The 26627-nt window shown below is 40.6% G+C and overlaps 1 protein-coding gene across 1 annotated transcript in view; it reads right to left on the bottom strand.

Moving 5' to 3' along the window:
- LOC149457869 (lipase member H-like) overlaps positions 1-26627 on the bottom strand; it is a 59703-nt gene that overhangs the window by 24082 nt on the left and 8994 nt on the right. The window contains exons 2-4 of the mRNA XM_089682896.1: positions 20074-20450; positions 7484-7592; positions 5327-5428 (exon numbers count right to left, since the gene is read on the bottom strand). Coding sequence (XP_089539022.1) covers positions 5327-5428; positions 7484-7592; positions 20074-20450 — 588 coding nt within the window. The remainder of the gene's footprint in view (positions 1-5326; positions 5429-7483; positions 7593-20073; positions 20451-26627) is intronic.

Raw genomic sequence — 26627 nt, 5'->3', positions numbered from 1 at the left:
TATACTCAATTTGCAACTGGTATTTTACATTGTAAGTAAAAATAGTTGTTTTAGAGATAATTGCTTACCTGGAATGGATAAACATATGGTAATAAATTGTGTTTTCCACTCCTTTATATAGATGCAGCAATTTAGCTCCTGAGGAAGTGATATTTTGTTGCAAAACATGTAGAGCAAGCTACAATTGAAATTAGAAAATCCCCCATCTGGGAAGAAACAAGCACTACAAATACTGGTGGCCTTTTGGGTACCATACTGGTATTGTGATTGTGATTTATGTGGCAAATGTCTTTATGGATTGTTCTCTTTTTTTAAAAAAAATGTAATAAAAGAAAGTTTTAATGACATGATTTGGGGTGTATGTGCCTATAAAGTCCATGATTTCCAACTGTATTCTATACATATTTTGCATGAAACTGGAATTAGATCTCACTTCATTGTTAGTATCATACGAGCTTATTCCAGATATTTGTAATGAACTTAGTTGTAATGGTTGTGCATACTAGGAACAGGAATAGCTGCCTGTATAGCAGCCATTTTGTCCTATGCCCTTTCTTCAAGAGAACACATAGCACCGTGACCTTTCCCCCTCCATCCTTCAGTTTATACAAAACACAACTTAACTGATGCCAGGACCTGGTTATCAATCCATTGATCAAACACCCAGACCTCTCCATTACCCAATCCACAATTTCAGCATGGAAACCCTCATAAAACAGTCACCTTCTGAGCTTGAGCAATCCAGAGAACTAACAGATATCCGATGGTAAATAGTTTAGCTGATGGGAATAGCAAATCCACACTTCTGCAAGAATGGTTAGCAGCCAAGACTCAAACTGCAGAATATTTTGTAACTCATGAAATGACAGCACAGCCAGAATATACACTGTGTTCACAATTATTATTGAGCAAGTGAGTATTTTGGCCAAATCATCATTTTTATGCATATTGTCCAACTCCAAGCTGTATAAACTTGAATGCTTATTGGATTTAAGCATATCAGGTGATGTGTATTTGTGTAATGAAGGAGGTTGAGGCCTAAGGAGATCAACACAAGTTGTCCATAATTATTAGGCAGCTTCTTTTCTTCAGGCAAATTGGGCCAAAAAAAGATATAAACGAAAGACGTTTTTCAATTCTTGACTTTTCAGAGTCAAAGGGATGCAGCACTATTGCAATTTCTAAGATATTGGGGTGTGATCACAGAACCAAGCATTTTGTTGCAAATAATCAACAGGGCCGCAAGAGACGTGTTGAGAAAAAAAAAGCCGCAAATTGCAAAAGAAGTGCTCAGAGACATGGCCAAGGTAAGGAAGGCTGAAACCTGACTTTTATTACAGTAATAATGCCAGCCCATACCAGAACCCCACCTCCACTTTGCTGGCACCTGAGTCGAAGTGGAGCTTTGTACCCATTACTGAACCAGTCACGGGCCCATCCATCTGGTCTGTCAAGAGTAATTCTCATCATATCAGTCCATAAAACCTTTGAAAAATCGGTCTTCAGATATTTCTTGGCCCAGTCTTAACATTTCAACTTTTGTGCCTTGTTCAGTGGTTGTCAGGTTTCAGCCTTCCTTACGTTGGCCATGTCTCTGAGCACTAAACACCTTGTACTTCTGGACACTCCAGGTAGGTTGCAGTTCTGGAATATGACAGCATTGGAGGATAATGTGTTCCTGGTAGCTTCATGTTTGATTCTTCTCAAATCTTTGGCAGTTAATTTGCATCTATTTCTCAACACGTTTCATTCGACCCTTTTGACCATTTGCAACAAAACATTTGATGGCTCTGTGATCACGCCCCATTATCTCGGCAATTTCAAAAGTGCTGCATCCCTCTGAAAGACTTTTTACAATTTTTGACTCTTCAGAGTCAGTTAAGTATCGTTTTTGGCCCATTTTGCCTGAGGAAAAGAAGTTGCCTAATAATTATGCACACCTTGATATGGGGTGTTGATCTCCTTAGGCCACACCCTCCTTCATTACACATACTCACATCACCTGATATGCTTAAATCTAATAGGCGTTCAAGTTAGACAATATGCATAAAAATGATGATTTGGTCAAAAAACTCACTTGCCTAATAATTGTGCACACAGTGTAGACACATTTACCTCAAATAATATAACAGTGCCACACTTTCCTCACAACATCAATATAAACAATACAAATGTGACCTCAAGTTCTCCAAAAAACTTTAATGTGCCATTTAATAAGTCCCAATTATTCAATAAGTTGTCCTTAACATTTCTTCTTTAAAATCACCATATGCATACTTCTTTCGCAATACTACTCCGTGTCTTCTTAACCCCTTGCCTACCAGGCACTTATACCCCCTTCCTTACCAGGCCAATTTTCAGCTTTCAGCGCTGCCGCACTTTGATTGACAATTGCGCCGTCATGCAACATTGTACCCATATGAAATTTTGATCATTTTTTTCTCACAAATAGAGCTTTCTTTTGGTGGTATTTAATCGCCACTGGGCGCTTTACTTTTTGCGCTATAAATTAAAAAAAGTGCAAAAAATTTGAAAAAAAAAAAAAGTTTATTTGTTTCTTTTATAAAATTTTTCAAACAGGTATTTTTTCTTCTTCACTGATTTGCGTTGATGAGGCGGCACTGATGGGCACTGATAGGCGGCACTGATGGGCACTGATAGGCAGCACTAAAGGGCACTGATAGGCAGTACTAATGAGGTGGCACGGATAGGCGGCACTGATAGACAGCACTAATTAGGGGTCACGGATAGGCGGCACTGATATGCAGCACTGATAGGCGGCACTGATAGGTGACACTGATTATGGGTACTGATAGACGGCACTGACTGGCATCACTTCTGGGCACTGACTGGCGGCACTGACTGGCACAACCCCTGGGCACTGACTGGTGGCACTGACTGGCAGCACTGCTGGGCTGCACTGGTGGGCGGCACTGGTGGGCACCACTGGTGGGTGGGCACAGGTGGGTGGCACTGGTGGGCACAGGTGGGTGGGCACAGGTGGGTGGCACTGCTGGCACATGTAGGTGGCACTTCTGGGCACAGGTAGGTGGCACTGCAGAGTGGCACAGGTGGGGGCACTGCTGGGCACAGGTGGGGGCACTGCTGGGCACAGGTGGGGGCACTGCTGGGCATGGGTGGGGGCACTGCTGGGCATGGGTGGGCGGGGCTAGTGGGCGCACTGCTGGGAGGAACTTGCGGGGGTCACTGCTGGGCACCGATCATCAGGGCACTGATCATCAGTGCCCTGATGATCGGTGCCGATCCCCGCTCTGACAACTGCCGGTTCTCGGCAGTACTTTCCTCACGATCTGACAGCGTGAGGAAAGTGCAGCCGAGAACCGGCACTTGCATTTTCCTGTGATCAGCGTGTCATTGGACACCGCTGATCACGTGGTAAAAGGCCGGTGGGATCGGCCTTTCACCACATCTCGTGATCAGCTGTGTCCGTAGGACACAGCGATCACGGAGATCGCCGGGTGCGCGCCCCCTGGGGCGCGCAGGAGAGCGCGTTCTGGGAGGACGTCATATGACGTCCACCCAGAACTAGCCGGCCGCGGTGCAGCCGTCATTCGGCTATGCGCGGTCGGCAAGTGGTTAATCTTAACATGTGTACCTCCACCACCAACACCCCAGATGTGCCCTCACCTGGAGTTTTTGACCTCATGTAAAAGCTCTGTCAAAAAAATGCTTGCGTCCCTTAGGATGGACCTAAAATAATGTCTCTTGCATTGGAGTCTTCCTTCACTGATGGAACAGCCTCCTTCTTACAAATCCCCCTGCTCAGCATATGTATGTATTCTAGCTTAAACACAACAGCTACCAAGAATACAGAGCTCTCAGCATGGTCTGAATATTATAACTATATAACACACACACACACACATACATATAAAGCAATAAAGCGAGAATATATTTTCTTTTAAAAATAGTCGCAGTTGCAACATTTTGTGTCTATTGAACCCAGTCTCACCCAGTTCTATGCATAAAAGACCCCATTTGAGGAATTGCAGGTAGCCTGTCTTTTGGTCATAATGATATCTTACACTGACTACAAAACCTGCTTAAATCTATTGTCTCACTTTGGATTTGGAAAAAGAATTTATCTGAACAGACATTATTGTGGCTCCTTTCCTGCCTCTTAGACATGATTCTTTCCATTGTTTTAAACATTTACAGAAATTTAAAAGAAGGATAAAAACCACTTATAAATAAGCAGTATATGCTATAAAATATTTAAACTGGAAGATCAAGGCTATGGATGAGCAAGGCAGGAGCAGATACCGCTCTGAATAGCATAAAACATTTTATGTGAACATCATCAATAAATTAAATTACAGCTGTCTCGTTGATTTCCATTCTCTGAAATTGTTAAAAGACTTTTCTCTCTTATCTTTCCTTTAGGAAATCACGGCTAATATATCTTTGCCTTCAGATAATCGTGCTGGAGAACAGAAAATAAAATCCTGATATACTGCCTGCAAAGCCATAACTAATTTTTCAATTACAGAGTCTGAAGCTTCAGAAACAGTCCAAAGATGCAAACCAACTTTTCAAAGATCATTTTATAAGGCTCCATTGTCTTCCTTCTCTGCTAACTAAATCGAGGCATAAATAGTTCATGTTATTTGTAATATATTTCACTGAGCAGATCAGCGCCAAGCACAAACAAAATACAATGATGTACAATTGCCAGTTAGTTCATGGAATAGATATTTTGGCAACAGTAAAAAAAAAATGAATGCACATACCCAGGCTTTGGTAAAATACACCCAAAATTGAATTCTACTTTTTAGAGTGTAAAATTCCTTTACAACGAACAGTCCACCCAAATGTCATTTTTAGTCATACATGAAGCCTAGTGAGTTGAGTTAGCTGCAGTCCCCTTGTATGTCTTGGATTCTTCAACATTGAGAGCTCTTTACAGTAATTCCTCCCTACTGCTGCCAGACCTAAAGGTTTGGGGTTTTCCTCCCTACTTTGCCATGTCTCAACTTCTTCCATTAGAATAAAATGAAAAAACCTCAGAGATAGTGGAATCCCTTAACACTAGCTTCACACCTATGCGCTTGCTACGGCTCATGTTTGCGCAGGCACAGCAGCCCCATGATTTGAATTGGTTGCTGGAACTGCAAGTAACAGGAAAAAAAGAGTCCTTCACCTTTTTAAAAATACAATCAAGCACAGATATCTCAACAATGGAGTTCGTAAGAGAAATAAGATATTGTGGTATATTTTTCTATCATCTACTAAAATCTGGGTTGACAGACCATTTAAACTGGATTGATCTTTAATACTTGTAAGCAGCAATTCTTAAAACACATACCATCAGTATCTGAGTGAATGACATCCACAAATTGTGCATCCGTATGGTGCAATCGGTCCTCAGGAGGCTTCCCATTGAATAATGGACCAGCTGGATCCAGGCCTAGAAAATGATGCAAGAAAATTAAAACAGTGACACTTGACTCTTTACTCCTACTCCTGATCCACGTCAATCCAGATTCTCTCCAGATCACTCCAATATTTTGCACATGTATTAAATCAACTGCTTTATTCATTCATTCTTCTATAGTGCCGCTAATTTACAAGGCACTTATACATTGTACAGTCCCTAACCCTCAAGGAGCATACAATATAAGGTCCCTAGCTCACATTCATACACACACTAGGGCCAATTTAACCACTTGCCTACCAGGCACTTTTACCCCCTTCCTACCCAAGCCAATTTTCACCTTTAAGCGCAGTCACACTTTGAATGACAATTACGCAGTCATGCAATACTGTACTCATATGAAATTTTTATAATTTTTTTCACGCAAATAAAGCTTTCTTTTGGTGGTATTTAATCACCACTGAGTTTATCTTTTGCACTATAAATGAGAAAAGACCAAAAATGTTTAAAGAAAAAAAGTAGTGTTTTTCTTTGTTTCGGTTATAAATTTTGCAAATAAAATAATCTTTCTACTCAAATTTAGGCCAAAATTTATTCTGCTACATTTCTTTGGTGAAAATAACCCAAATCAGTGTTTATTATTTGGTGCTTAGGAAAGTTATAGAGTCCATAAACCATGGTATATACATCTAAAAATCAATAAATCCTGATGTACTGATGGCCTATCTCATTTCTTGAGACCCAAAAATGCCAGGACAGTACTAATACCCCCCCCCCCCCCCCCAAATGACTGCTTTTCAGAAAGTAGACAGTCTGAGGTATTTGGTAAGAGGCATGAGAAGTTTTTTGAAGTTGTCATTTTTTGTCATAAATTTGTGGAAAATAAAGAAATTAAAAGAAAAATTTCACATCATATAACTGGTGCAGCATTGATCAGGGACACTGACTGGCAACAGTATATTTAAAAAAAAAGATGTAGTTCAATTTCTCTTAATGATTTTTTTTCTACTCGTGTGACCAGAGCAATACAATGTTACCATAATAACATTGTACTAGAATACCATGTCCTACTCTGAGCAAGTGATCAGGTTTTTTTTTTCACATTATGATTGCTTATTCCAATGAATTTCATTTGTATAATCAAGCTTTTTTACTGAATGAAACCAAATCATTTAGTAGTTTTTGTTGTGATCAGCTGTGATTGGTCACAGCTGATCACATGCTACAGATGGGCTGTGATTGGCAGTAGTGGTGGGGTCACATGAGAGCTTAGAGTTGGAAACTCACATGTCATTTGATCATATTAGTGTTATTTGACCATCCAGTATGGAGTCAACATCTTTTGTTGAGTGGGAAAATCATTTATTACTCACCAGTGGTGGAAAAGAATCTATTGGATCAATGCGATACCCTCCTATAGGACTCTCATCCATTCACATTTTCTGGACTTTTAGGATACCCTATATAAGATTAACTATTATAGGTGGTGTTGCGAGAGCACTTTATGTATACTTATATTTCAACTTTTATGTTTTATGACACATATGTATATACTAAAATCATATTGAGCAAGCGCCTGTTTAATTATGGTTTTAAAATCCCTGCCATCATGTCTTTGGGGTGTGGGAGGACACCAGAGTACCAGAATGGAACCCATGCAAGCACAGGGAGAACATGAAAACTCTCCACAGGTAGTGTCATGGTTGGGATTTGAAATGGCAACCCTAGTGCTAACCACTGTGCTGCCCTTATAAGTGCCCTTAGAAGGGTTTTACCAGACTATACTACCGGCTAGAGGACTAACGGTTGGACAATCACCACTGGTTCGGATGTCCAGATATCTGAATCAGCAACCACTAGGAAGAAAAATTCTTTCATTCTCTATTCAACTTGTGTTATGGCTCGAATTGCTTCCCAAGCAACACATCAGAAGATTTAATTATAGAATCTACATAATTACCCCAATATTAAAATTACTTTACAAACAAGATCCAAAATTCTGCATTAATTTGTTGAACATTATCACATCCATTACTTTACGAAAAAACTAATATTGAAGAGAGTCCAAGACAAAAAGATAATGATTACCAGTTATACGGTTGATGGAACCATTGTACATTTTTCCAACATATCCAGAAATGTGTGCACCAAGGCTGACACCTATCATATAGATTAGGTCTAAAGATCCTCCTTGATCCTGGAAAAAAAAAAAAGAAATCAATAATTGCTAGTTGCATCCAGTAAAATCACTACTGCTTAACAAAGGGCTTTCACTGAATGTATAAATCCACTTCCATTACAAAAGTGCAGATTAGTGGATAACATTTTTTTTCACCCATTTAACTTTATTTTTGTATTAAGTGTTTTACTGTGTAGACGGTCTCCAAGAGTATCAAGATCACACCTACACTTTTATGAAGGGTCTAACTTGTTTTAAAACTGCTGCAAGTTACAATTGTACAGTGTTTTTTGTAGTTCGTGGAAGGGAATTGTGTTGTTTTAGGTATGTGCAATTGCATTAAACTACTTTTTAGACCATTGGGGCCCCTTGTATTCAAGGGCCAGTTTATGGAAAAGGTGACGTTAGCTTTTAGGAGTGTGTTAAAATAACCTGCAAATTTCTTTTAGTTGTATCTCTTTCTTTTTCCTGATAAAATGGAAAAAAAAAAGAAAGGAAAGACTTTCTGGGAAAATCACAGAGGTTTCCTATGACCCACATTTATTAAAGCAGTTGAGCTCTGTTTTCAAATGTCACACCATGCAAATGTGATCAAATCAATCACAGTTCATAGTCCACATTTTGCAGATGAACGCTAAGGAGTGCCGCAGCACTGAGTAAATGTCTTCCAGTCACTGTGCTTTTCTTGCAAGTGTTATGGACTAGATTACAGCAGAATTAACACAGCAATTTGTAACATAATTGAAGCAGTTTTAAACCTAAAGGAAACATGCATTATATTGCAACTTAAAAATTCTTAGATGTGATGCCTGCATTAGTTTGTTTTCTAATATTTTTTGATCTGGTGATCTTGTCAGTAAGTCTATTATTTTTCAAAAGAACAAGCTCTCATCCAGATGTATCAATTTGTACAAATGAGACAAACCATTTAAAGGCCCCTTTTACATGGGGCAAACTCCGCTTTGCTCAGCAGGGGATCTATCAGTTGATCCAGGAATGGGACACAAAATAGGCCAATTTAGCCAATTTTTCCAGAGTGCAAGGGCGTTCGCGGGGCAGTTGGTGATGGAATATTAATGGAGTCAGTCCTCCGCACTGTAATGTATTGATTACAGTGCCCCTTTACAGTGCAGTCCCCTTTATATCATAGTGCCCCTTTACATTACAGCGCCCCTAGAGATCTAATCACAGTGCCCCCTATATATTCAAAGAGATGGCTCAGTCCAGCAAAGTGACATCCCCATATAGCAAAGAGACAGCCCGCCCAGCAAAGAGACAGCCCAATCCACCGCTGAGCTGTAACAGTGTGGATGAAGGAGAGAGGCCGCCGTTGTCCCTTAAGTGTGGCTGTGTGCAGTGGCTGGGGAGGTGTCTGTGTGTCCTCAGCGGTGCTTCCTGCCTGTCGCTGGAGCCATCACTGCTGCTCCTCCTGTCAGCCCCGCTTTGGGCATAGATGCACAGCGGGAGGTGAGCGATGGCCGCAGTATGTGTTAGCCCTGTCCAGGCCGCAGTCGCCGCTTGCTTCCTGCTGTGCGGCCCAGTCATCAACAGGCTGCTCTTCTTAAGCCCAGTGGCCCTGGCCCACAGGAAAAATGCCCGGTGTGCCCTATGGCCAGTCCACGCCTGAGTTGATCCCCCGCTGAACAGGAGTAGAGCAGGCACATGAAAGGTCTGTGTGTGCTCCATTTCAGACAGGCGGAGATGGCTGTCTGTTTACACCTGACTGCCCTCCAATCCGATCCACCTAGACAGAAAGTGAATGGATCCCCCTCCGTTTCTTTTTAGCGGATTGGAGGTAGGTTGGTGTAAAATGGACACGACACAGCATGGGGAAAAAAAAAAAAAAAAAAGATATACTACTTTTTGACCCCAGAAACCTATATTTAATTATCTGTGGCAACAATTATTATTGGTGCCTAATGGTGCTGTAATTCTTACACTACACACACTTCCTATCTATGGTCCACTGGTGCTAGATATCACTTGCTTTCTCATTATTCTTTGTCTTTTTTTCTTCCGCTTTTTTGTAGGTACAATACTTATATAGTATTTGTTTTTTTTTTGTTCTTCTGTGCTGTGCACTTGTTGGATCTGTTTTACTACTCATGTTTTTGTCTCACAGGTCTAATGGTTTGTTTTTGGTGGGAATTTGTGTCTTCCGATTCCATCTATACAATATTAGGTGCTGCTCCTTGGTTTTTCTACCTGGGTGCCATGGTTTCCTACCACAACTCCAGCATCAGACACCTTGCAGCGGTTGCCAATTGGAGGTGTTATTTTAGATTTTAGATCATTTATCAAGCTGAGTTGTCAGTACTGTTATATCAAGGACATCAGTATGCATACAGGTGAAACTCAAAAAATTAGAATATTGTGCAGAAGTTCATTTATTTCAGTAATGCAACTTAAAAGGTGAAACTAATATATGAGATAGACTCATTACATGCAAAGCAAGATAGTTCAAGCCGTGATTTGTGATAATTGTGATGATTATGGCTTACAGCTCATGAAAACCCCAAATCCACAATCTCAGAAAATTTGAATATTGTGAAAAGGTGCAATATTCTAGGCTCAAAGTGTCCCACTCTAATCAGCTAATTAAGCCATACACCTGCAAAGGGTTCCTGAGCCATTAAATGGTCTCTCAGTCTGGTTCAGTAGGAATCACAATCATGGGAAAGACTGCTGACCTGACAGTTGTGCAGAAAACCATCATTGACGCCATCCATAAGGAGGGAAAGCCTCAAAAGGTAATTGCAAAAGAAGTTGGATGTTCCCAAAGTGCTGTATCAAAGCACATTAATAGAAAGTTATGTGGAAGGGAAAAGTGTGGAAGAAAAAGGTGCACAAGCAGCAGGGATGACCGCAGCCTGCAGAGGATTGTCAGGAAAAGGCCATTCAAAGGTGTTGGGGACATTCACAAGGAGTGGACTGAGGCTGGGGTCAGTGTATCAAGAACAACCACACACAGACGGATCCTGGACATGGGCTTGAAATGTCATATTCCTCTTGTCAAGCCGCTCCTGAACAACAAACAACGTCAGAAGCATCTTACCTGGGCTAAAGAAAAACAGACCTGGTCAGTTGCTCAGTGGTCCAAAGTCCTCTTTTCTGATGAGAGCAACTTTTGCATCTCATTTGGAAACCAAGAACCCATAGCATGGAGGAAGAATGGAGAGGCACACACTGCAAGATGCTTGAAGTCCAGTGTGAAGTTTCCACAGTCTGTGTTGATTTGGGGAGCCATGTCATCTGCTGGTGTTGGTCCACTGTGCTTCATTAAGTCCAGGGTCAACGCAGCCGTCTACTAGGAGATTTTGGAGCACTTCATGCTTCCTTCCACAGACAAGCTTTATGGGGATGCTGACTTCATTTTCCAGCAGGACTTGGCACCTGCCCACACTGCCAAAAGCACCAAAACCTGGTTCAATGACCGTGGGATTACTGTGCTTGAATGGCCAGCAAACTCGAGAATCTATGGGGCATTGCCAAGAGAAAGATGAGAGACATGAGACGAACACTGCAGAAGAGCTGAAGGCCGCTATTGAAGCATCCTGGTCTTCCATAACACCTCAGCAGTGCCACAGGCTGATAGCTTCCATGCCACACATGGAAGTAGTGGCAGTAATTGCTGCAAAAGGGGCCCAAACCAAGTACTGAGTACATATGCATGCTTATACTTTTCAGAGGTCCGATATTGTTCCATGTATAATTCTTGTTTTATGGATTGCATGTAATATTCTAATTATCTGAGATTGTGAATTTGGGGTTTTCATGAACTGTAAGCCATAATCATCACAATTATGACAAATCACAGCTTGAACTATCTTGCTTTGCATGTAATGAGTCTATCTCATATATTAGTTTCACCTTTTAAGTTGCATTACTGAAATAAATGAACTTTTGGACGATATTCTAATTTTTCGAGTTTCACCTGTAGATATTGCATTCCCTCTTTTTTAGGGAGTGATGGAATGCACTCTGTGAATCTGTTTTTTGGTTTACAGATTTTACATCGGGGGCATCTACTCCTGAAGAAGTGAAGCAACATTCAAGGAGTGCATTGATTTATAGGCTGCACCGATTATGTTTCAGACATTTGGCAGTGTGGAACAAGTTATTTGAATTACTATATGAATATGATGAAAGCAGTATGCTCATATACGCTAGAGTTAAAGAATCAGCTTGCCATCTTAACTAACTCTTCTATCCATTGAGTAATAAATTTACATTTTTTAATAGAAATGTTATGCCTCATTTAAAGTCCCATGGTAAAATGTTTTGTGTATGATACATCGAGACCCCCCCCCCCCAAAAAAAAATGGCAATGCTGCTGTCTGTGTCCCCTGTGCTCCTTCATCCAGAATACAGGAGGTGTATTACTGGCTAAATAACTAGGTCAAAACAGGGGAATAAGCCTAAAAAAAGAGAAAATAGATGCAGCCACCAAATCTAATGATTGGTAAGCTGCAATATAAATACATTTTGGTTTGGGGTTCAACACTGCTTTAAGGGATGGAACTGATGCACCTTTATTGACAAATGTCCAACGCAGAATGACCAATGAGGAGAAATAGGTCACACTCATTCACACATCAGAACTCCAGCCAAACTGTTGAGCACAAAGTTGATATACCGTATGGTTTTACCAGCCAAAATGTTTTTGATTAATCTACATCCAGATTCTATAAACCTGAAAAAAATATTGTATATGTAATACTGTGTCATTAACATCATGCCAGCCACCAGAAAGATTGTGCCAGCCAAAAGGCTCATGTACATGTGCATAAATGTGCACGTTTGTAGGCATACGAACCTAACTAAACGCGCGGCAATGCGAATACGTATGTGCATGGGTAAGCACACACCAGAGTGCACGTGAACGAATAGACACCACAGATACTGCCGCCTAGCGGACTATTTAAACCCAAGTTCTATAAGGGATCATTGCTGAATAGCCTCAGTCTGAGTTTTTGCTATTCCGGATCCTAAACCCTATGCTTAACCCTGTGATTGACCTGACTTTTGTCTGACCTGCTTTTCAGTGATCCTTTCCTCCCTGTTTGGTCATCACGTTTAGTGACCTTGGCCTAAACTTTTGACTAAGATTTTGCACATCAACCCTCTACCTTGCTGCCTGCACATTGCCAACTTCTGCTTGTTCCTGACTTTCATCCTGCCTATAAATTGGTGTCTCTGCTTGTTACCGGACTTTACTCATAACTGAACTTGGTGTATTCCGGGTGCCAGGGGCGGACTGACAACTTATGGGGCCCCCGGGCAATAGGGGATCATGGGGCCCCTGTGTCCTTGCCCAAACTCAAAAAAGCCTATTATAAAAGGTACCAGGGGCATCTCATAGGGCCCCCTACTGACCCCGGGACCTCGGGCAGTGCCCGAATTTCCAAATGGTCAGTCCGACCCTGCTGGGTGCCCTATCTGCTGTGCTTCTGCTTGTCTGACACCCGTGCTCCTAAGTTCCCAATTTTCATTTCCAGCTTCCTGGCACCTAGACCCTTCTTTCTCCCTGTGCAGACATGGTCCCAACTTCCAGCGCTGCTTGGATGAGAATTTTGTGAGAGGCCACCTTGAGTCAGAGGATCAACCGCAGAAGAACGGGCACATCTGCCAGCACTCAGTATGCCCACGTTGATCTGCACAGAAATGCATACAGCTGTTGTGTGTGGGTGCTCAGGCACATGCCGGTGTGCATGCAATCGAGCATACAGATGCACCATGATGCACATGAAGCGTGACAGTTGCTGGCACCCACTTGCCTATTAAAAGTCAGCACTCTGGTGCACAAGTTGCTGAATGTTCGTCAGCCCCCTGTACCTTGTGCTCCTGTGTTATTTTACTTCTGGATTCCCGTTGCTGACTCGGCTTGCCCCTGCACTTGTCTTGGCTCTTCTCCTGGCTCTGACCCTGGCTTGTTTCACGGACTTGATTGCCTGCTTCCTGTGTATGACCCCAGCTTGCTATACTTACTCCGTTACGGCCTCTCTCCTGTATATGACCTCAGCTAGATTTGTGACCACGCTTCCTGCTACTACTGTTTGACCCCCTGTGCATGATTCCTGGCTCCAGTTCCTGACTCCGCCTTCTGTTCCGCTTCCCTGCCATGATCCGCCTGGCATCTAGAGTTTCGCTTGTCTTGCTAGTTCTACCCCACAAGCAAGACTGCCTGCCAGTCTGAAAGTGTCTTCTGTCCTGCTGACACCATTGCAAGATCAACTCCATTCCGAGTGCGGCCTCCATTCTGCTCATTAGAACATTCCATAGTAGGCAACCCATGCTTCCTTGGGCACAGCACTCCCTGTTCCCACCTTCAGGAGTGTCTGCACTCAGCTGTAAGGGGAGCTCGCCACTTCAGCCTTCAACCAGGTATGTGACCCCTTGTCATCTTTATTCGAAGGCAACAGGTGCCTAGACAGGTTTTCACATGTTCAACATCTATTGTTAGCTCCTCATTATAAAAAGATCATTTACTGAGCAAAATAGCTGAAGCTTATACACACACACACATATATAAATGGGAGCATTGACTCATCCTCCTCCCTGCCTGCCTACTCAGACATACAGTTGTGCTCAAAAGTTTGCATACCCTGGCAGAAATCAGGAAATTGTGACATTTATATTGAAAATGTGATTGATCGTGCCAAAATATGTCTTTTATTTAAGGATAGTGATCATATGAAGCCATTTATTATCACATAGCTGTTTTGCTCTTTTTTAAAATTATAATAACAGAGATAACCCAAATGGTCCTGATCAAAAGTTTCCATACCCTGGAATGTTTGGCCTTGGTACAGGCACAAAAAGATCGCAATTAGTGTCTGTGTAGAAAAAGTCAATGGGTTTGTTAGCTCTCACGTAGATGTACTGAGCAGGCCACATAATGAGCCTTGGGGAGTAGAAAAGAACTATCAAAGAACCTACATAACAAGGTAATGGAACTTTGTAAAGATGGAAGAGGATATAAAAAGATGTCCCAAGCCTTGAATATGCCAGTCGGTACTGTTAAATCACTTAAGAAGTGGGAAATTCAGGGATCTCTTGATAAGCCAAAGACAGGCAGACCAAAAAAGATTGCAACCATAACTGCCAGAAGAATTGTTTGGGACACAAAGAAAAACCCCAAAGTAACCTCACAAGAAAAAGACAGTGTGGTTGTTTCAAGGAGCAAAATACAATGATACTTGAACAAAAATGAGCCGCATGGGTAAGTTGCCAGAAAGAAGCCTTTCCTGTGCCAATGCCACAAAAAAGCCGTGTTACAATATGCCTGACAAAACCTTGACACTCTTCAAAGCTTCTTGCACACTGTAATCTGGAATGACAAGACCTAATTATAGCTTTATGGTCACAACCATAAGCACTATGTTTGGAGATGGGTCAACAAGGCCTATAGCAACAAGTATACCATTCCCACTGTGAATCGTGGTGGTGGCTCACTGATGTTTTAAGGGTGTTTGAGCTCTAAAGGCATGTGGAATCTTGAGAAAACTGATGGCAAGATAAATGCAGCATGTTATCAGAAAATACTGGCAGGCAATTTGCATTCTTCTGCACGAAAGAGACTCTCTTGGACTATCCAGCAGGACAATGACCCTAGGCACAAGGCCAAGTTGACCCTCCAGTGGTTACAGCAGAAAAAAAGAATGTTCTGGAGTTGCCATAACAGTCTCCAGACCTTAATATCATTGAGCCACTCTGGGGAATGTGCAGTTCATGCAAGACGACTGCATGATCTGGAAGCATTTTGCCAAGACGAATGGGCAGCTATACCACCTGCAGGAATTCAGGGCCTCATTGGCAACTATTACAAAAGACTGCACGCTGTCATTGATGCTAAAGGGGGCAATACACAGTATTAAGAACAAAGGGTATGCAGACTTTTGAACAGGGGTAATTTCATTTGTTTACTTATTGCCATGTTTTGTTTTATGATTGTGCCATTCTGTTATGACCTATAGTTGAATATGAATCTCATAAGAAATAAAATAAATGCCTTTTGCTTGCTCGCTCATTTTCTTTAAAAATGGTACATACTGTATAACAACAATTCTCCAAGGATATGCAAACTTTTGAGTACAATCAGTGTCTGAAGGAAAACTGCTTCTGTTCTCTTTATAAATCCCACAATGTTCTGAGAATCCTACTTCATAAGTGCACTCTGAATTATGCATTTGTAAAACTAGGATATTATATAAATAAAAAACAAAGCAGATCGTTATTTTTTACCTTTTTTTTTAAGAAATTACAAAATATTATGATGGTTTCACTTTAAAAATGTTCCCTAGTAACAGAATTCCGTTATCTAAAACTACCTGACTGGTTGGCAGTATTGGCCCTGATGCAGACCCTTTTCACGTGAAACTTTAGAAGGTGGATTCTGGTATTTTATACAGACATGCTATGTGTATTCAATGGTGTTGACATAATGGCTGCCCTATGACTCAATATTTATCTAAAGCAGGTTGGGAGAGGCTATATGTACAGTCACCAGGAGATATATAGTTTATTCCAAGATATACATTTTTCATGGTTCCTTTTTTTATCTTGACTAAACAGGACATGCCAAGATTTCTAATTTCTGTGCGCTCTGGCTGTGAGGAATTTAGATTTAGTTCTGGAATGCAGTAAATGGCTGATGTTGCTCTCTGTGGCCTTTTGAAGTATAAGCTGACACATGCCTTTTCTATACACTGAGCTGTATATAATAATGCAGAACTGAGATAACCCGTTTTTGACTCATAACTAAATCCTGCTAAGAAAATGAATCACATCTACAATACTTATTTTAAATCGAAAGTGGAGACATTACCGAGGTTATGAAATAAACAACTCATATAAATATATGACGCTTTGTTTACCACACCCTATACATTTACCTCCCAACTTTCTGAAAGATCTAATATGCAGGAAAAGTATTGGTTAAACCATACATGTGAATTTTTTGGCCTCTATTTTTTTTCTTATTGTCCATAAAATCTATTTTCTTTGTTCCTTCCTCCAAACGGCTCTAGAGATACTTAGTTCTAGATACCCAGAGGGAAGAATTAGAAATTCTATAAGGTCTTATTGCACCCCTAGTGTCACCCAGCACCTCTGTCACTACACCTTTGACCACCTCATCCTCAGCACCCAGCATCTCTGTCATTGCACTCCAACTATAACTAATTATTAACTCTGTCTCAGTCTATAAAATGGTTATGGCTGATCATATGTAGATTAACTTATTCCTTACACCAGACTCTTGCTTTTAACTGATGTTTTAGGGGTTTTTTTTCATTCTATACCAGTATAAGCAATATTTGTTGTACAAGTAAACATAAGGTCAAAGAATTCCCAGAGCACGGAGTGTTAGCTAATCAGAGATCAAAGCACTTGCCCATCAGGAACCCTGCTTCTCATTAAATTCTCCTACAGACACTCCTCTGACTCATTCTCCTGTTTGTATAAATTTCGGCTTTAGCTATTAAATTTGTAACCAGCAGGTTTTTATGTTTTTTTTTCTACAGGAGGTACAAAGAAACTGAAAAATAGGTTAACCAATTTCCACCTGCCCACAGTACTTTTACTGTTGATGGATGGCACAGCCAAGCTCAGGAACATAAATATGCGTTGCTGAGCACATGCGCAACAAGCTGCTACCATAACCGCTGTATCCACAGGACACACCAGATTACGGTTCCTAGTATCTGGCTGCTTTTATATTATCACAATGTCAACATAGGTATTATGAATGAATTTTATTCATAACAGCTGTGATTCCTATAGCGACACTGTGATTGGCCCACAGCTATCACATGGCACTCATCACTAGAGTAAGCACAGCTGTCATTAATGAAATCTATGATAGCTCAAACAATTGCAGTTATAGTGATAATCACTGTAACAGTAATCACAATGTAAAAAAAAAATAAAAATTATATATACATCCCTGAATTCTCCACCCCCCCAAGGTACTGCTCTGATGATGTAAGAAAAAAATATATAGCAGAAAAAAAAACATGTTTAAAAAATTTTTATGATTATTTTTGTTTGCGTACGGTCACCAGCCAGTGTCCCTGACCACCACCACGCCAGTCATATGATAACATTGTACTGCAGTAGTGACAGTATGTTTAAAAAAAATTTGTAATAGATAAAATTTAATTTCTTCATTTTCCAAAAAATTTTAAAATTGTGACAAAAAAAATATAACTTCAGATAACTCCCCTTGCCTCTTACTGAATACCTTGAACTTTCCTTACTTTCCTTCTTATCAAATGCCTTGGAATTTATCTTTGGACTTAAATACCTACTTTCCAAAAAGGGTTCATTTGGGGAGTATATGTACACATACACATATACACTATATTGCCAAAAGTATTGGGAATGTTTGACCATTCTTCCAGAAGCGCATTTTGGAGGTCAAGCACTGGTGTTGGACAAGAAGGCATAGCTCAAAGTCTCCACTCGAATTCATCCCAACGGTGTTCTATCAGGTTGAGGTGCAGGCCAGTCAAGTTCCTCCACCCCAAAGCTGCTCATCCATGTCTTTATGGACCTTGCTTTATGCACTGGTGCACAGTCATATTGTAACAGGAAGGGGCCACCTCCAAACTGTTCCCACAAAGTTGGGAGCATGAAATTGTCCAAATGTCTTAGCTATTGACTCTGCAGATAGCTGGTGACTTCTGAGCACAGTGCGCTTCAGCATGTCCGGACCCCGCTCTGTCGCTTTACGTGGCCTACCACTTCGTGGCTGAGTTGTTGTTGTTCCCGGTTGTTTCCACTTTGTTATAATACCACTAACAGTTGACTGTGGAATATTTAGTAACAAGGAAATTTCATGGATGGACTTATTGCACAGATGGCAACCTATCACGGTACCACGCTTGAATTCACTGAGCTCCTGAGAGCGACCCATTCTTTCACAAATGTTTGTAGAAGCAGTCTGCATACCTAGGTTTTTATACACCTGTGACCATGGAGGCGATTGGAACACCTGAATCCAATGATTTGGATGGGTGTCCCGATACTTTTGGCAATATAGTGTATATACACATACACACACGCACTATAGTTTGCAGACTAACTTTCACACAGACTAAATTATAGGAACTGATTTGGGTTATGTTTACCAAAGAAATGTAGCGGAATACATCTTGGCCTACAATTATGAAGATATTTATTTTCAAAATTGTATAACAGAAACTATGAAAGAAAATGTGTTTTTCAATATTTTAAAACCCAGTGGTGATTACATACCACCAAAAAAAATAGCTCTATTTGTGTGAACACAAATTATATAAATGTCATTTGGGTAGAGTGTTGCATGACCAAGCAATTGCCAGCTAAATTAGTCCAGTGCTGAATAGCAAAAAATGCCTTGGTTATGAAGGGAGTAAAACCTTCTGGAGGTCAAGTGGTTAAAATAAGGCTAAAGCTCCACCTACTGACTGGTCAGAAAAATACAAAATATTTCATTTTATCCACCTGAAAAACAGATCTTTAACATTATTTTTAGTTCTGATGGCAATAAAGAAAAAATATAGGAAACCACATTTTATTCCCTCAAAACATGTAGTGGTCTCTGTGCACACCCTTACTACAGACCGCTACAAAATGCTAGAGGAAGAGTGGGCACATAACTTACTAAACTGGAGATTTGACTCTAGTCACTGTGGTCTCAGTTCCTTCAAGAACAGAGTTTCTGGAACCACTATGCCCACCCCTACCCATTCACAGAAGCCTTTTTATTATGTGAAGAAAATACAAAGGCACCTGTGAATGAACAGCAGAAGGGAGGGGCAGACATAACTGCAGTGCCTGCTTCTCTCCTCTCACAGGAAGAGGATACTCCCTAGGGAGTGCAATAAATCTGTCACATATAATAGATACAAGTCCTGGAGGAGACCTGCACTTAATTGGACTTAATGCATAATGTGCCTGCACTTTTAGCGAAGTTGCTGAATTCCTGGAACTCCGCTTTAAAAACACTACAACATATATGCAATTTGATTAGATGATTGGGTTTATATATACTATAGAGGAAATTCTACTTATCCCCTGTGCCAAATATAGGTAGCCATACTTGCATACAGTTTTGATACAATCATATGTACGGTACTTTTTATTACCATATATGAAACATAAATGGCTGCAAGATGAGAGTACAATGTCTGTTTCTTCTGTGCATTACTAATAAAGCAGAGGAAAGGTGGCCTGTCCATTTTCACTGATTTGTTTGAGGATCTGATTCCTAATAAACTAAATTTGTTTTCTTCTTATGCAAATGCCTTAAAATAACACTGCGTCACATTAACCCATTTCAGAGCAACCTGAAAGAGATGCCAAAACTGGATTGATATCTATTCATCCTACAGTACTTCCAGAAGCTACTGCTACCTTATTAGATGAAAAGCTACATCTGCTCATGGTTAGGGCCATGAGAAGGGTCCCTCTGCAATGCTGCTACCAATGGCAGTAGCACAGTTTTCATTCTTACCAACATCTGGTCAATGAAGTTTTTCAATAGGTCGGCCACTTTCCTGGTTTTTGCAGCAGCATTGTGATAGATCACAGTTGTGGCTCCTCGGTTCCAGTCCACTAAAATGACGTTAAAGTCATCAATAGTGAGCAATTTCTGGACAATGTCATCCAGCCACACAGGAGGAGATCCAGTAGGCCGATAGCCATGAGTGATGAATATGGTTTTCCTTGCTACGTTTAGATACTGAAAAGCAGTTGTGTTCTCCCGATTCAGATCCCCAGCACAGTGTCGATTTTCCCTGGTATAAATTAACAACTGGACCTTCAGTTCTGTTCCAACAACAGAGTGGTGTAACCCGAGATCAGTGAATTCATAGCATGTTCCGTTTGTATCTGAAAGGGAAAAGAATTCAGAATGCTTTAGTATGGGTATTTATTGGTCTGGTGATCTGGCATCACATAAGACCAGTGCTCTGGTAAATGTTTTGTGGTCAAGGTTCCAAATCATTCCTTATTTAAAAAAAACTAAAATATTAAAAAAGCAGTTATGACTTATGCCTCTCATTAAGACTTATGCCTGTTACAAATGCCAGACCTTGACATATATACAGCTATAGCTTAAAGTGTTACTAAACCCACAGCAGTAAAATCAGTCTGTATATGCAGTAAAGGATACTTGTTACTGTATATTCACTGTGGAACCTAAGGGGTTACTCCTCCGCATTGTGTAAAAAGGCTGTTTTATTCTGCCTTCTCTGGTCCTCCCCTTCTTCTACTGTCCTCAAACCATTTGCTGACAGTACATAGCTCTGGTAGTCACTCTACACATACTCAGTTTGGTGTGTATTGCTGGAGAGTTTTTTTTTCTCTTTCTTTGGGAGGGTGCATGTCATTAGCACAGGGCTAATCGGCACTGTCCAGACAGAGGGTCAGGGGTTATGCAGCCTCATAGGACAGTCAGAGCAGAATGAAAGCTCCTCCTACAAAGCTTTAACCAGTGCTCAGCTAGACACTGATAGAAGTCACAAGGTTGCTCTAAAATGCTGATGAGAAAAAGTATTTAGCAGTTTTATATTTACTACAATAATTTCATTTCCATGTAGTGTGTACTGTGGGAGACCAGATATAGTGAATGCAGGAAGAAAAGAATGAAAAATTTCCTGTGCTCAAGGGACCGGATATGGTATATGTGGAAAAATCTTCATAGACCTTAGCATCTGAACCAATACGGCAATACTGTGCAGTCCCCTAAGGGCTGGGGTAGCCCAATATGGCACTAGAAAATAAGAAAAGAAGATAATGCGCAAGGCTTGTGCGCCTCTTTTCTTATTTTATAGTGAATGCAGGGTCATGGGTTTAGTAACACTTTAAAGCTGAATTCCAATGCTAAAAACATATTTAAATATATTCATCAATATCTATTTTCACTTTTTGTACACCAATAATCTTTGCAAACCTAGGTATTACATTGTAAAAGTAGCAGTGACATGATCGCTGTGCTGTATATAGCCCGTACAGACTACAGAGATGTGGGGGGGGGGGTAGTAACTCTACCCACTACAGGCTGCCTGCAGAAAACTACAGGAGACAATGTAATGTTTTTCACTGGATTACTGCAAAGATTTGAAAGAAATACACAAAGCTCACCAAGGTTCAAGGAAGAATACACAACTCTTTTATTTAGACAGACATTTATCCCGGAGTTCTGCTTTATGGAATGGTATTCTAAAAATTGGCATTATGTTTTTTGGGACTCTCAACTCTCCCTGCAGGCATGACAGAACGCTACCTGACCTGTGTGTGCCATCATATCTCCTGCCCCACCCAACAACAGTACCATATGTATAGGACACTAGAATGGATAGACTGGATGATTTGCTGCTGATAAAATCTTGAGCTTGGCTTTGACCGCTTATTTTCATAGTGCAGGCTCCCTCTCTGGCAGCCTGAACTGAACTGTTGTGGAGGGGTTGATGAAACTATACTACAAATAGGAATTACAGTTAAAGCGTAACCCCACTTTCATGGAAACTAATACAGTGGCTAAATACTTAGCACTTCTGCCTGGCAGTACTAGGGTTGTTGGTTCAAATCCCAACCACCTGCCTGGAGTTTGCATGTTCTCCCTGTGCCTGTGTGGGTTTCCTCCGGGTACTCTGGTTTCCTCCCACACTCCAAAGACATGCTGGTAGGTGAATTGGATCCTGTCTAAATTGGCCCTAGTATGTGTATGTATGAATGTGAGTTAGGGACCTTAGATTGTACACTCCTTGAGGGTTAGGAACTGATGTGAATGTACAATATATATGTAAAGCACTGCATAAATTGAGAGCGCTGTATAAGTATCTGAAAAAAATAAATAAATATAGCAAAATAAAAACTAATAGGCATATACAAATGCTACACAAACCATGTTATAACTTAGTATTACTAAAAATTGCCTTTCCTTTTCCATATGCAGCCACTGTAATGTTCCTTCAAATTCAGTGCAATACCAGGAGACATTTTGTACACAGCTGGTGTTTGATTGGCTTACCAATTTGCCCAAAAAACTACAGTAAGATAAAAGACAACATTTTAGACACTCTCTGCAATAGGAATTTCATTTTTAGTGAGATACTGTTCAAGGATTAAATATTTCTAAAGGGATGCACACACTGCAGATTTTCTCACACACTGGAAATTGCACCAGCTGATTAAAATGAACCAGGACATTCCTTTCAGAATCAGTATCCAAAAGGACAGGGTGAAACAAACAGCTATTTCTTCAGAGCAACAACAAAAAAGGTAGAATTCTGCAACAAAGTTTGTTGAAATCCTTGCAATATACATTGATCACCCAGAGGGGATTGGGGGTTTTTTCCCCCACAACAAAAGTGGAGTTACTCTTCGATTATAACCTGGGCTTTGTCCATGATTCAGGGAAAGAACAGATCACTAAATGTGCCCCCCTCCACATATGCACACCGTTCCCTTATGTTTTTCTGTTGTCTGGGGCAATGAATAATAATGGGTACTTCTGGATACCAGGTACATCTGGGAGGAAGGGGAGTTCTCTTTTTTCAATGCAGTACTGGGTGGTTTAGCAATCATTCTTCAGACATCAGCACAGCCAGGTGTGGTCAGGAATTGGACTTGAGCAACTGGAAGCTTACACAGGGCTTCTTCCCAATCCCATGCCATGGGTATAAAGAGCAGCAGTGAAGTAAAAGGGGAGGTAAGCATAAGTAGCTGAGGGGGGGGGGGGGGGGGCATTTATGTAAACCTATTGTTTGGCCTTGCACTGCAAATCTGTAACACATATTGTTGTGGTATTACATCTCGTTCACCACCATCCAACTTTGCAATCTGTTCTGTGGTTTGTATTACCATGTACATTACTTTTCGGTTGGCGAACTGGAATATTGAAATTGCCTTCTAAGCATCCAAATCTATCCTATGTTTGTCCAACAACACCTATTGGCCTCATGCACAATGGGCATTTGCCCAGCTCTTCTAAGGGCTCATGTACACTGCAGCTGATAAACTCACGTTTAGGAGCTTTTCTGAATTTTTTTCAGCAGCCCCTGAACTCTCCCTAATGTTCTCCTATGTGTCCATGTACACTATGTCATTTACAGGCAGTTGAGTTTACAGTCGTTTCTTTGAACGCACCAAACTTGCGTTCAGGAGTAGATTTTATCAGCGTTTCAAGCGCCAAACGCTCGTAAATGTGGCTAACCGCGTTTAGAAGCGTTTGTTAACTGTTCCATATCCAGATGCTGTCCAGAGCCTTTTATCATCATCAGAAATGCATGCAAAGCCTTTTCTATGTATTCAAATTGACCTGGTACACCAGAACAGTCAGTTCCAGGTTTCGCGTGAAGGAAAAAATGGTAGAACGTGCTGCATTATGCTCATGATGGGATCCATAGTGAATACAACCAGAAAAGACAGGTCATCTCAACACATACTGCTCTATTTCTCTCAAAATGTCTGAAATAGTTAATTTTTTACAGTTTTTCAGTGCATTCTGGGCATGTTGGAAGGTCTCCTGATGTTATCTTTAAAAAGCGCTTCTAAACGTAAATGCACATAAACGCTATATGCAAACGCAGCTAAACAGACGTTTTTTAACCTACGTTTTCCTGCAGTCAGTTTCCATCGTTCAGAAGAGTTTTCCAAACGTCCCGTGTACATGAGCCCTAAACGCCCTTTTCCTGGCAAGGGAAAACAGCATAATAAAAGCGCCTAAAGCCACAGACCACAGCGAGTTTTCAAAGGTGTGTAGGCGTACTTAGACTCATTCAGGCAAGTGTTTTGGCATTTTTACATTTAATTGGCCAGAATATTAATTTATACAAGCCACAAGTGCTAAATTCATTTAGCGATTAGACGCATTTGGCGATTTTTCTGCCCAAACGCTCCTCTCCCGAACAAACAAGTGATGGGTTCTTTTTTCTGCTTCTAAATGCTCCTGCCTGTAAATCCCTATGTGTGCAAGGACAGTTATCTGAGAACGGTCACCTCCCACTTGTCATTTTTACGTATGTCCATTTCATGGACCTACAGCCTGGTTTTGCCTTTTCTCAGGCACAACTACTGTCAAAGCAAGCACCTACTTGCCATAAAGCAAGAACTGAATTTCACTATATTTTGCAACACAGATATATACAGCAGATCTCTAAAAAAAAAATTGTACTAACAAATAATCAAAAAACTTTTTTTTTTTAATCTTCACTGGTACGTGTCCACTTTTTGCAAATCAACCTTAAAAAAGGCCAGAAAAAATATTGCAAGATTCTGCTCCCATAAGCTTCACTGATGTTTGGTGTTCACAAACATCCCACCGGGTTCATTGAACACCCAACACGCCAAACCTTGCATGGTGTACTCATTCCTACCTTTCACCCAAGCCCTTTATTATTATACTTCTTATTTGGGTTTATAAACAAAATATTTTTTGCCTTTTATATAATTGAAATCCATGTAACTAAGGGATGTGACAGCAGCAATCCCATCTTCATGGTTTCTTAACGACCATTACATACCAACAGGGAAAGTTACGTTTTAGGGCTCAATCGCACCAGATGCATTGGGACTATACAGCAGCCTCAATGCATAAACAAGGAAAAATTCCTTCTTTCGTATGGTGTCACGGAAAATTTTCGCTCATTACTTTTTTTAACTGCAGCAGATTGCAAAGCGAATGGCCACATTGCAACGCCACTGTGGTGAATAAACCTGTATTGGAATGTCATTTGTGACATTTCAATGAAAGTTCTGTGAAATAAAAGGAAATCACGTGATGTGCCAAGATCGGCACTGACTCTCAGCACACACCAATGGTGTGTGTCTTCAGTGTGGTTCGCTGCTGTGAATGAGCCAATGAGCTAAAGTCAATGTAAGAATGTGTAAAAAAAAAAAAAAAAAGTAATTTGAGTACAACCTCATGTTTGCATACCAATAATATTTCTAAGCCTCTTGGAGAAACTGGCTTAGCAGCAAAACTGTTGAAAAAATACTGGCAAGCTGCCATATGTTGATAAAGCAGGACAAATGTTGCTTTTACAATGTTGCTCACACATTGTGCTGTAAAAAGGAATCATAAAATAAATGTATAATTATACAAATTAAATGTCAAAGAATGCGACTTTATTTGTAACATATTTTTTGCAAATTTTGGTTTATAAAGACCTGTGTGGACAGAGCTGCTAATTGTATGTCTATAGATCTCCTTGGCATAGGACACACAAGCTCACAGAAATTTCACCTGAAAATCTATTGCAGAAGCTCAGACAGGGTACCACAAAACAGCCATCTTTTTACCGATTACCAAAATTCACCTATTTGCACCATTTATCAACAGTTCAACAACTACATGACCATTTACTTACATTATCCAGTTAACAATTATCTGTACATGATTGGGTATGCAAAGTATACAGTAAAATATTCAATGTCCTGCTACCACTGCTCCTTTGAATTTTCTCATTACTATGATCAAAAACAATCAATTTGACCTCACTAAATGAAAATGGAATAAATAAACCAAAATCCAAAAATGTTCAATCCAAATACTAGCACTGTATGGCCAGTTTAACACTGGAGCTGCTTGGCAGAGGTAAACAAAATGAGAATTAGCTCAGCCTATGTACAATATACACTATATTGCAAAAGTATTGCAAAAGAATTGGGACACCCCTTCAAATCATTGGATTCAGGAGTTACAATCACCTCCATGACCACAGGTGTATAAATCAAGCACCTAGGCATGCAGACTGCTTCTACAAACATTTGATAAAGAAAGAGTCGCTCTCAGGAGCTCAGTGAATTCAAACGTTGCCACCTGTACAATAAGTCCATCCATGAAATTTCCTTGCTGAATATTCCACGGTCAACTGTTAGTGGCATTAGAACAAAGTGGAAGCAACTGGGAACAACAGAAATTCACCCACAAAGTGGTAGGCCACGTAAAATGACAGTGTGGGGTCAGTGCATGATGAAACGCACAGAAATTTACATAATATAGTCAGGGAAAAAAATGTAAAGAATTAATGGAACGTTGACAGCGCTATATAAGTACCATAA

Source organism: Staurois parvus, unplaced genomic scaffold (genome assembly GCF_062004578.1).
Source record: "Staurois parvus isolate SC_StPar_1 unplaced genomic scaffold, SC_StPar_1.0 ptg000299l, whole genome shotgun sequence".
NCBI lineage: Eukaryota > Metazoa > Chordata > Amphibia > Anura > Ranidae > Staurois > Staurois parvus.
The sequence above is the reverse complement of the archived record's forward strand: the minus strand, read 5'-3'. Positions and strand labels throughout refer to the sequence as shown.